General features: G+C 43.6%; 1 protein-coding gene across 2 annotated transcripts in view; it reads right to left on the bottom strand.

Moving 5' to 3' along the window:
* Positions 1–2,881: 2,881 nt before the first annotated feature.
* Positions 2,882–12,421, bottom strand: part of Nucb2 (nucleobindin 2) — a 37,961-nt gene continuing 28,421 nt past the window's right edge. For both annotated transcript variants that reach the window (XM_031388021.1, XM_031388023.1), the window contains exons 11-14: positions 9,897–9,986; positions 7,112–7,282; positions 3,449–3,530; positions 2,882–3,026 (exon numbers count right to left, since the gene is read on the bottom strand). In XM_031388021.1, the coding sequence (XP_031243881.1) occupies positions 3,019–3,026; positions 3,449–3,530; positions 7,112–7,282; positions 9,897–9,986 (351 nt within the window). In that variant the 3' untranslated portion in view covers positions 2,882–3,018. The remainder of the gene's footprint in view (positions 3,027–3,448; positions 3,531–7,111; positions 7,283–9,896; positions 9,987–12,421) is intronic.

The following is a 12,421-nucleotide window of genomic DNA, read 5'->3' as shown; positions in this document are numbered from 1 at the left end:
ATGGCTAGTACAGGGGCACTGGGCACAGGCTGCAGCTCAGGGCACAGCAGCTTTTTCTTTCTTTTCTTTCTGTTTGTTTTTCTTTCTTTCTTTTTTTTTTTTTTTTTTTTTTTTTTTTTTGAGAAAAGGTCTTGTCATATAGCTCAAACTCACAGCAGTCCCTCTACCTTAGCCTTCCCAACACTAGGATGACAGACATTCACTACCACACCCATGAAGGGTACACATTCACTGGGAAGGGGCCAGCATGGTGGAGGAGAAAGGATTCAATGAGTCCTCCCACTTCATTCTAAGGTACCAGAGAACATGAGAGCAGGACTCCAAAGTGCTAGCTGCTCACTCCTTCCTACCTTTTTTAGCAAAGCCATAAGGGAAATGCAACTCAGGCTGAGTTACAAAGAGTAACAATGGCTTAGATTGAAAAATGCCCAAATCTGAAGCCCCAAAGAACTGAAAGTCAACTACAGATGTCCTCCCAACTGAACTGGGAATAAGCAAAGGCTCTGGGAACTGAAGCTTCCTCAACCTTTCCAAGATCTCTCCCTTAAGGATTTTCTGTGCTGGGCTGGGGAGATGGCTCAGCAGTTAAGAGCACTTAGTGGTCTTTGAGAAAGACTGGGGTTTCATTCTCAGCACCCACATGGTGACTCACAACCATCTGTCACTCCAACCCCAGGGGATCTCATGTTCTTTTCGGGCCTCCCTGGACACCTGGAACACACGAGGCACAGATATATATGCAGGCAGAACATCCATACCCATAAAAAAATAACTAAATCTTAAAAATAAAAAAAATAATAATTTTCTTTCCAGTGGTAATAATAATCATCCTAGGGAAAAGATCCATTGAAAGTTGTTGTCATCCCATCCAAACCTATAACTCAAAAGAGCCTTGAGTTAAGACCCCAGACAAAGAGAGAGCACAGAGTCCAGCAAACAAAGGATGAGAGTCTTTTTCCAAAGCTGTCTACAGAGGATGTCACTCAGTGGTAGAGTGCTTGCCTAGCATGCAGACACCTCATCTCAATCCTCACCATCAGAAAACCAGAAGAAACAAAACAAACCCGTATTTAAACAATGTTGGAATCATACCTGTAACCAAGTGTCCAGGCTTACACCTGAAATCCCAACTTTTGGAAGGCTAAGGCAAGAGAACTGCCATTAGTCCAAGGTTAGCCCATCTCTGCAGTGAGTTCCCAGCCAGCCTGAGTCTGTCTCAAAATAATGATGGTGGTGGTGGTGGTGGTGGTGATGGTGATGGTGATGGTGATGATGAGGATGATGATGATGATGATGATAACAATAACGATAATAATACCAAGATACTTGCTACGATTTGAGAAACTAGTTGGCAAAAACAAAACAAAGCAAAACATGATCCAACCTGACAATGTCCACAGCTGTTGGCTAAACCAAGCCTTGACCTGAAGCTTGCAAGAGCAGAACATGGGCTAAGGCTGTCAGACAAGTAGAACACCCTTCCTAAAGTCCATTCGGATATGTTCCCAAACATTCATGGACAGGACCCAGACTTCTAAGGACACTGGGACGAAGAAGCTACTCTCAGAACTGCCAACCAGGGATTGCCTGATGGGCAAGCAAATGGCTAGTCAAACCTTACAGTAAAGAGGCCACTGTTCTTACCAAACAGTATCTTTTAATTGATAAAGATCACCTATCCTGTTTCTGATTGTTTCTCCTTCTCCTTCTCTTCCTTCTCCCACTCCTCCTCCTCTTCTTCTTAATTTTCTTATAGCTCTGGAGATTGGTGATAGCCTTGCTCATGGTAGGCAAGTGCTGTCCCACTGAGCTACCTCCCAGCCTTCCTCTAAACTGCCTATTTTGCTGCAATTTCCCAGGCATCCTTTATGTGTTGTTCTCAGGAGCCCTGGTCTAACCTGATGCGGAGGGCAACAGAGCAATATCATTGCCTTGGTCTCATGTGCAGTGGTAATGGCTAAGCTTCTCCTTGGAATGGGAGGGGTAAGAGTTTTCTGAGTCAAGAGAGTACAGAAAGAAATTTGAATGAGGAGCAAAGTAGAATGAGGTTGAATTAAGACTGAAAATGTCCCCCAAACACTGCCAAACTTGAGGCTGGTCACTGTTCCTTGTGGGGTGTTCAGCTTACAGAGGGTATCAAGGAGCAGCTGTGTGACTTACAGTAATAGGACCTGGACTAAGGCTGCCAGTCACAAAGACATCCTCTGAAAATCCATTCAGGCATGTCCCTGAACATTGGCAGACAGTCAAAATATAGGAGATACAAATTCAAATACTGCTGAATTCTTCTGGAATATTCCTCTAGTCCTTTTTCCTGTCCTTCCCCACTACCATGATAGCCAGAGGATAAAACCACACACCGAGGACAGCAGAGTAGAAGAGCAGAGACTTCTGTACCACTCCTAGATTTCCTTAGCAAAAGAGGGAGACTTCCTGTTAGTTTCTATCATTGTCACTGGTTTTCTAAAACACAGAGGAGTGGAAAGCAAGCACATGAATGAAGCAACTGTGAGGTGGCAGAGGCTACTCAACTGAAACCCTCTAGAGGAAAGGGTGTTGAAAATAGTCCAAAGTCACCGGAAACACTGGGGGCAAAATGGCTTTTTCAGAATAACCATGAATATCAAAGATAGATTTGATAAGAGAGAAAAATAAGCACCGTGAAAGTAAACCATCCTCAGAGTGACAGCAGGTTATCCTCAAGCCACTGGCAGAGAGAGCTCTTTGACCTAGCCAGTGACAGTGTCCTGAAATTATGGGATGTGGCCCTTGGACCATTAACGGAAATGAAGAACAGTGGGAAGAGTGGTTAGGTTTGGTTTTATCCTGTTCTGGGAGATTTCAATCCTTAAATATCTGTGTCAAAAAATAAGAACTTGTGTTCTCACATAAAAGTCTCTTTCTTTATTCCAAATGTGCTTTAAAGTATTTATTGAGTGGAGAGGAAAGAAGGAATGTTGAAAGATGAAACATGTTGAGTCAACGGTTTTCTTCCAAATTCTGGCAGACATCGGGACTTTAGGTGTCTGTTCAAAAGAAGTATGCTTGCGTTTTAAACAGATCTTCCTTTATTCCAAATGTTCCCTTACTTACAAATACATTATTTTACTTTTTAAAAGTATGATTAGTTCATCAGAGATTATAAGTTGTAAACATGTTCCCTAGTAAGATCAATATAAATGATCATAAAAAATTACAAATAATTTTTAAATAAATCACTGCACTATAATGATGACTATATAATTATGTGGCACTTGAAAAATGTTTACCCATGAAATTTTTAGAGAACATTTCAATTGTCTTCAATGTAAATTTTTCTACCTCTTCAAATATATAGACCATAACATTAATTTTAATCATCTGAAGATAGACTGTATTTAAAATGAAACTGGATATCAGTTTATAAAGGTTTATTTCCCTAAACAAACAAAGGAACAAAATTACATACGTGGCTCAAACTTCAGCTCTCCCGCTGGCCCTGATGGAGCAATGCCTTGTTGAAATTTCTTCTGTTCCAGCTGCTGTACAGCCTTACCAGTGGAAACAAAATAGAAAAGTACTGCTTGATATTTGGGGTCATATGTGCGGTCTCTGGCTAAGCTTAACAACCTGAGTCTCTTCCTAGAACACTCTATCATACCCTGGACATGAATGCTGGGTGAATATTGTCGGACTTCACACAGACTCAGAGCGGAAGGTAGCTCGTGGATGGGCTTTAAGGCAGAGTCCACTACGGGTCATCGGTTCCATGGGGGTCCCCAGCAGCTCTTCCTCCAGCCTAAGAGTGTGCCTGTTATTTTCATACACATTCAATTACCCCTCTAACAAAGATCTAACCTCATCATCAGGCTCTGTGGTGCACACCTGCAATCCCAACACTTGGGAAGAAAGGCCAGAAGGTCAAGAGTTCAAGGCTACCTTCACTATACAGAGTTTGAGGCCAGCCCTAACTACATGAAACCCTGTATCAAGAGCCAACTAAAACAAACAAACAATTTGGTCTCTTGTGTAGATCTACTTTATGATGTATTAAGCAATGATCCTCTTTTCTCAAGGATTAAATAATGTACCAAAACACTTACAGTTGCTTAACATACCTAGTTTTGTTTTGCTTTTTTTTTTCTTTAAATGAATGTCATGTAATCCCATGGGCTTTTAGAAAAGGCAACCTGGCCCAATATCAAACTGTAATTGAGATTTGAAACGTAGTTGAGAGGGCCTACTAAACAATACTGGGATTTTTGTCCAGTCTGGCCAGATGATGGCACTCCTGCTTGGCTCTGTTCTTAGAGCTGTGCATCATCAAACCTCTGGTCTCATTCATTGGGAAAGGTCTAATGGCCTTCCAGTTACTCCTGGCAGAGTTTGGGATATAAACAGGTAGGGTAGGTATCTGACCAGGCAATAAGGAAACCCATCTAAGATTACTTCAGGAGATTTTAGTCTTTTAATGGCTCCATTAATGATGTTCAAATGCAGCTTTAAAAGCTACAAGTTAAGCTTTGACCATCAGAAATCACAATAAGACAGAGCCAGGGTATGACGAGTAACATTGTCTGCAAACTTGACAAGATAAGATCTACAGTAATCTAGAAGATAAAGCTCAGGGCAAGTCTGTGAGGAAGTTTCCAGACTGAGTTCATTGATGTGGGAAAAGCTACTATAAGTATGGGTGGTGGCGTTGCACGGACTGGGCTCCTGGACTGCATAAAAAGGAGAAAGCAAGCTGGGTACCTCCATCCATCTGTCTTTTCTTCCTGACTACAAATACAGTGTAATCAGCCACCTCATGACTACCCACCATGTCTTCCTTCCATGACAGACAGCACCCTCAGCTGTGAGCCAAAACAAACCCTTCTCTTTATAAGTTAAACTCGCCTGGTACTTTGTCACGGCAACAAAGAGCATAACTAATACAATTTGTTACCCTGAGTGCGGCCTAAGGGACACAGATGAGTTTTTACTCCACCCTAGGCTTGTTTATCTTGAAGACAGGCATGTGTACGTCAGAAGGTTCCCCTCAAGTGGGCTGACAAAACTGTCTGGATTCAAGATGGCTGCCAGAGTGATGTCAGACAACCTCTAAGTTCCCAACATGCCATATGCATGTTGAAGGACACACCTCCCAGTGCCAGGACAGTTGGCAAGTGTCGTGGAAGGAACCATAACAGGAACAAAAAGAGGTGGTCCCCAGATTTCTGGAAAATCTATACTTATACCCAGAAAGGGCTTCAACATCCATTCCTTTTGTTAGGCCGAAGGTTTGGGGACAAAGCCAAGATGGCATGGGCCAAGTGGTCCCTACCCTTCTCTTCTGACCAGGAACCTGTGCTTCCAAAAGCCTGTGCAAAATACTGAACAAAGCCAGCTCCTAGTTCTGGATTCCAAAGTGACCAATGGACCTACGACCACTCTACAAGGCCCTAAACTCACCCTAGCACCTCACCATCACACGCTACCTGAGAACTTGAAATAAACAAATAATCAAAAAAACACCATCACCAGATGGTAATGGTGCACATCTTTAATCCCAGGACTCTGGAAGCAGAGGGAGATGGACCTCTAGAAGCCAGCTAGCCTGATCTACACACCGAACTCCAGGACAGCTCAGATCACACAGAAAAACCCTCTGTGAGTTCAAGGCCAGCCTAATCTACGTAGTGAGTTCCAGGGCAGCTAGGATCACATAGAAAAATCCCCTGTGAGTTCGAGACAGCCTGATCTACATAGTGAGTTCCAGGACAGACAAAACTACAGAGAAACCCTGTCTCTGGGTTTTTTGTTTTGCTGGTGTGGTGGTTTAGGGTTTTGATTTTTGTGTTTTGGTTTTTTTTTGGGGGGGGGGTCAGGTTTTTTTGTTTTGTTTTGTTTTGGTTTTGGTTTTTTTTTTTTTTTGCTCTTTGTTTTTGTGAGACAGGGTTTCTCAGTATAGCCCTAGCAGTCCTGGAACAAGCTCTGTAGTCCAGGCTGACTTTGAACTCACAGAGATTTACCTGCCTCTGTCTCCTAAGTACTGGGATTAAAGGCCTAGGCTGTCATCACCCAGAAACCCTGTCTCAAAAAAGCAAAATAAGTAAGTAAATAAACAAATAAATAGCATAAAAACATGGGCTTTTTTGGCAAAGCATCTAACATCGGGTTTGGGTTTCTTGTCCCCCTGGAGACCAAGCCCAGAGACTCACACATGCTAAGAATACTCCCTGCCTCTGGGCTATACCTCCAGCCACTAACTTGGGTTTGTCTGATTTTTTTTTAAAGATTTATTAATTTTCTTTTTGTTGTTGTTGTTTCAAGACAGGGTGTCGCTATGTATCCCTGGCTGTCCTGGAACTCACTCTATAGACCAGGCTGGCCTCAAAATCAGAAATCCACCTGACTCTGCCTCCCAAATCCTGAGATTAAAGGTGTACGACACCACTGTCCAGCTTTATTAATTTATTTTATGTATGTGAGTACACTGTAGCTGTACAGATGATTATGAGCCTTCATGTAGTTGCTGCGAATTGAATTTTTTAGACCTCTGCTCGCTCCAGTTGGCCCCGCTCCCTCCAGTCAACTCTGCCCACTCAGTCCCTGCTTGCTCCATCCCAAAGATTTATTTATTATTATTTTTTTTTCTTTTCTTTTTTTTTTTTTTGGTTTTTCGAGACAGGGTTTCTCTGAGTAGCCCTGGCTGTCCTGGAACTCACTCTGTAGCCCAGGCTGGCCCCGAACTCAGAAATACGCCTGCCTCTGCCTCCCGAGTGCTGGGATTAAAGGCGTGTGCCACCACAGCCCGATTTATTTATTATTATATATAAGTACACTGTAGCTAACTTCAGACACACCAGAAGGGGGCGTCGGATCTCATTACAGGGTGGTTGTGAGCCACCATGTGGTTGCTGGGATTTGAACTCATGACCTTCAGAAGAGCAGTCAGTGCTCTTATCCACTGAGCCATCTCGGCAACCCCTTGTCTGTTGTTTTTATTTATTTGAGACGAGTTTTACTCTGTGACATAAATTGGTAGCTGGGCTTAAGCAATCCTCCTGTCTCAGTCCCTTGGACTCCAGATGTGCATCACTTCAGGGAGCCCTGAAAGTCCCTGCAAGCCCCACCCCTCAGTGTCTACCTGCTGATACTCCTGCTTCTGCGCCTCAAGGTAGTCGTGCTGACGCTGCAGCTCCTCCTTCTGCTTCTGCAGCTCATCTGCCCTCTTCTTAAGCTCATTCTCTTGCATAGCAATAATACTTTCATATTCTTTAAGCTCGTCCTCAGTGAATAACTGTTGCTGATCCAGTGTCTACAGGAAAAGGAAGTAAATAACAATGCCAAGAACACAGAGATGTTTGTGTTCAGCTGTAAAATTCTAGAGTCATCATTGTACAAAAGAATATATATAACACACTTTTTGGCAAAATAAGAAATATATATTAACAAGGCCTGGTGGTTCATTCCTATAATGGCCTCCAGTTCAAAGTCAGCTCAAGCGAGAGTGAGTTCCAGTCCAGCCTGAGCCACAAAATCTTCTCAAAATACAAAACAAACAAGTGAAAAGGATTCATGCCCAGGTTGGTGATGTTCCAAAGTGACTTCCAGAACATCCTGGGCTACACGTGAGTGAGTGAATGAATGAGTGAGTGAGCAAGCAGAAGTGAGTGGGTGGATGGGTGGGTGAGCAGAAGGGAATGATGGGAGGAAGGGAGGGAAGAAGGAAAAAAGGAGGGATGGAGGGAAGGAAGGAAAAAGGAAAGAAGGGGGAAGTGTGTTTATTAGTGATTTCTCTTTAACTAACTGATTTACTATATTTTAAATATTTATTTTATGTTACATGTATGTGTGTGACTGAGTGTATTTATGTGTACCCTGTACATGCCTGGTGCCTGTAGAAGCCAGAAGAGGGTGTTGTATCCTATAGGACTGGAAGTATAGGCACTTGTAAGGCACCTTGTGCACTCAGGAAACCCAGTCAAGGTTCTCCATAGAGCAGCAAATGTCTGTAACCACTGAGCTGTCTCCCCAACTCCTGTTCATACTTTTAAAAACTGTTTCCTTTCTGATTTTTGGAGACAGAGTCTCATCTAGTTCAGGAAGGCCTTAAACTTGCTGTGTATCTGGTGATGACACCTTGACCCTGGCCCTCCTGCCTCCACCTTCTAGGTGCTGGGAAACAGGCACACATGACCGCACAGGGGCTGTGTACTTCTCTGTATTTATTTGTGTTACTGGAGACTGAACATAGGTAGAACCTTACACATGACCATGACTGTTCCACCATGGAGCTACCCTGCTTCCCTTTGTTCACACCACCACCCTCTTTCCACTTTCTACTTTAACAAGGTTTTACTAATTTGCCCAGGCTAGCTCTGAACTCACTCTGTAGCTCAGGCTAGCCTTGAACTTGGAGCAATGTTCCTACCTCAGTCTCTGGAGAGTGCCTGGGCCAACAGATTTTACATCACCATTTGAGCTTCTTCTATAGGAGAGTAGAGGTGGTGGAGCAATGCATAGGCCAGAGAAGACATGGATGTCCTACTCTACCTCTTCAGACAGGGTCTTTGATCTTGGAGCTAGTCTGGCCTACAGGAGGTCCCAGCGGTCCTCTTCCTCTGCCCCTCCCCCAGCTGCAGGGTTACAAGTGTGTGTGACCACACCTGACTTTTCACATGGATTCTGCAGATTTGAACTCCAGTTCTCACACTTGCACAGCAAGCATTCTGACCCCCTGAGCCATCCTCCCAGGCCCCAGCTTCTTTTATAATAGCAATAAAATATTGGAGGGCAGGTCCAGTGGCTTACACCTATAATCCCAGCACTCAGGGGACTGGGGCAGGAAGGCTATTTCAAGAGGGAGGTTGAAACACAGTCTCAGAAAACAAAAACACAATGGTGCCTGCCGGCAGATCACAGCACATGGGAGGTGAGGCAGGGAGATCAGTTAAGGCCATCCTTGGCTACATGAGACACTGCTTCAGACAACAGTAACAAAAATGTATCTCTACAGTACAACGGCTAACTTTCCTACTTACACCCCAGTTCCCAAAATAACAACCCCTAGATTAAATTGTTTATTAAGAAATGCCTAGATAAGCTTGACTTTGTTCCCCAACTAGCTCATAACTTAATTAATCTGTTTATTCTATTCTATGGATGCCACATGGCTGGTTACCTCTCCTCAGTTTTATGTATCTGTCTCCTCAGAGTTCTGGGCAAATCTGTTCCTGCCCCTAACTCTATCCTGGAGTCCCCTCTCCCTACTGGAACTCCCTCCAATTATTTCCTTCCTCATGCTAATAGGCCATCAGTTTTTTATTGACAGGCGATGCTTCCACACAGTACACAAGAGATTCTCTCTCCAGTAAAGACAGCTCAGTGGGCCCTTTAATTTATTTTTAAAATGTACCTATGTCTTAAATTTTCAGTGGTGATTTTATACTTAGCAAATTTATACTTTTTAAAAGCTTTCTAATTTGAGGGCTAGAGAGATAACTCAGCAGTTCAGAACACTGGCCACTCTTACAAAGGACCCAGGTCTGGTCCCTAGCACTCACATGGTGGCTCACAATGGTCTGTAACTCCAATTCCAAGAAACTGGATACCCATTTTCCACCTCCTCAGGCACCAAGCATGCATAGGGTATACATGTATACATACAGGCATTTACACATACACATAAAATAAAAATAAATAAATCCTTTCTAAAAAAAGATTTCTAATTTTATGCAGTATGATCATAAAAAAAGATAAATTGCTAGAATGTTTTCCAAGGAGACAAGGATCTATTATTTTATAATGGCATTTGATGTCAAATATAAATACTGTAAAATTACATAAACATGAGGATTGACAGTTAACGGCAGGACCCAGTGGGACAGAGCTTCTAGAACCTCATGTCCTTGTAAAGTTGGCCTTGTTACCTCCCAGCTATCAGGCTCCAGGAACTCTTTCTTCTCTGTAGCTCTCAGAAATTCCTCCAGCGTCACCAATCGGTCTTTGTTGTTATCAATCTGATTAAAGGAAAATACAAAGATAACATAAATAAATCTTCCATATTTTTTAAGGTATAAATCTTCTTAGGAATGCCACTTTGTAAACATTACATTTAGCTATTAGAAACAGGTTAATGTACACAGAAACAGGAAGGAAAATGAAGAAAAGTATACCATTTTCATGAAATAAAGAAACACATTTTCCTCTTCTATCATAATTAAAACTTGAAAATGCAAACTGTCCATCTACCTGATATGCTCAAGATCAGTACACAAGTCAGTAAATCTGGCTGGTTAGGTTATTATGGCCAATGCCTTCACCACAATAAACACAATCCAGCTAGCCCCAAGTGCCTAGACAAGAAAAATCCACCACTCAGGAACAGCTGCAAAGGCCAAGAATAAAGCAGGTAAGGTTAAGACGCTCAACCTACTGCTTTTCTCAGGCATGGGGATATGCTTTCCAAGATGGAGCCTCAGTATATATGGATGTGGCTATGCAAACCAGTTTGGCCTGACCTTCTGGCGGTTCTTGTGCCTCTGCCTATCACGCCTGGGATTAGAGGCATGTGTAGTGCTCTGAAGAAGCATGGTTCCCATAGGCTTATATATTTGAAAACTTTGTCATCACGGGTGGCAACAGTGGCACCATCTGAGAAGGATTAGGAGGCGTGGCTATGTTGGAGGGGGCGTGGCCTTGGAGGAAGTATGACACTGGGAGTGGGCTTTGAGGATTTAAAAGCCCAAGCCAAGCCCAGTGTCTCAGTCTTTCTGCCTGCAGATCATGATATGACTTTCAATTACTTCTCCCACACCAAGTTTGCCACATGTGCCATTATATTCTCTGCCATGACATGATCATTCGTGTGTGTGTGTGTGTGTGTGTGTGTGTGTGCGTGTGAATTGTCTTAGCCATGCTGTCTCTTCAAAGTAACAGAACAATGACTAAGACAGAGTGTATGTACCACCACACCTGATCTGCCTGGTTCAACTCTTTGTTTTTTTTTTAAAGAAATATACCTAAACCAATATATACTACAAATATATCTAAGCAGAAGTCAATGGCCTCTTCAATAAATCCTTTTCAATGCACAGTATACAGTACTTGGCAAACTCAGTTACAATGGCGAACTTTAATGGCCAAATTCATTTGACACTGGGGCTATAAGACAGGGTCTCGGTTGGCAGTCTAGGCTAACCTCTACTCTACAGGGGCCCCAGGTGAGCACTGAAAGAGCAATATTTCTGTGGAAACCACTGAAGCCAAACAGCAGCTCCCCTAGAGCTAGAGGGAAGGCTCAGCACTTAAGAGCGTTTACTGTACTTGAAGAAGACTGGGGTTCAATTCCCAGAACTCTCTTGGTGGTTCACAACTTCCTGTACTTCTACTTCCGGTCTGTAGAGCGCATGCGCTGATAGAGGGTGGTGCAGTCATCCAAGGAGTGGATGAGAGCAAGAAAGCGACCGCAGCCAGGGACAGGCCCAGCCACTGCCACATTCATACAGAGGATTCCAGGGACTTGAAGAAGACAGTGGGAACTGTACCAGGGTGCCAAGAGCCAAGTGCTGTGAGGCTACACTGCTCTGGTCAGCACAGCACAGGATGGAATGCACCCGGACAACAGCAGAGGCTTCAGCACAATCAGTATGGGCTACAGAAAAAAACAAAAGATCACGTCTGCCCTCTAGTGGAGCAAGTGAGCCAGTACAGAGATGAAACGTGACCCAAGAGAACAAACAGCCAGAGGGTTCTTTGGAAAGAAAGACCAGTACTCTTCCTGTATGAAGGAAAAGGGCTTTCAACAGGAGCAGCTGCCATGATTACCCACATAGCAGATGCAAGGCAAAATGTGCAGGCAGAGAGGAAGAGGGCATGGAGGATTTAGTGGGAAAGATGGGTAACTCTCTCTCTTTCTCTCTCTCTTTTTTTTTGTTGTTTTTTTGTTTTTGTTTTGTTTTGTTTTATCGAGACAGGGTTTTTCTGTGTAGTCCTGGCTGTCCCGGAACTCACTCTGTAGACCAGGCTGGCCTCGAACTCACCTGCCTCTGCCTCCCAAGTGCGGTAATTCTCTTGGTTGTCCCTTTTAGGACACAAAAAGGAAGGGAAGGTGAAGAGGAGCATCTTAAGCTTTTTAAGAACAAAGAATAAGAATGGGGAAGTTAGTGGACCAGGGGTTAGAATGGCCAGGCAGATGGCCTCTTAGTGAAGTTAGTGGACCAGGGGTTAGAATGGCCAGGTAGATGGCCTCTTAGTGAAGTTAGTGGACCGGGGGTTAGAATGGCCAGGCAGATGGCCTCTTAGTGAAGTTAGTGGACCAGGGGTTAGAATGGCCAGGCAGATGGCCTCTTAGTGAAGTTAGTGGACCGGGGGTTAGAATGGCCAGTTAGATGGCCTCTTAGTGAAGTTAGTGGACCGGGGGTTAGAATGGCCAGGCAGATGGCCTCTTAGTGAA

This window comes from Mastomys coucha, unplaced genomic scaffold, assembly GCF_008632895.1.
Source record: "Mastomys coucha isolate ucsf_1 unplaced genomic scaffold, UCSF_Mcou_1 pScaffold21, whole genome shotgun sequence".
NCBI classification, from domain to species: domain Eukaryota; kingdom Metazoa; phylum Chordata; class Mammalia; order Rodentia; family Muridae; genus Mastomys; species Mastomys coucha.
This window is presented reverse-complemented; position numbering and strand designations above follow the sequence as displayed.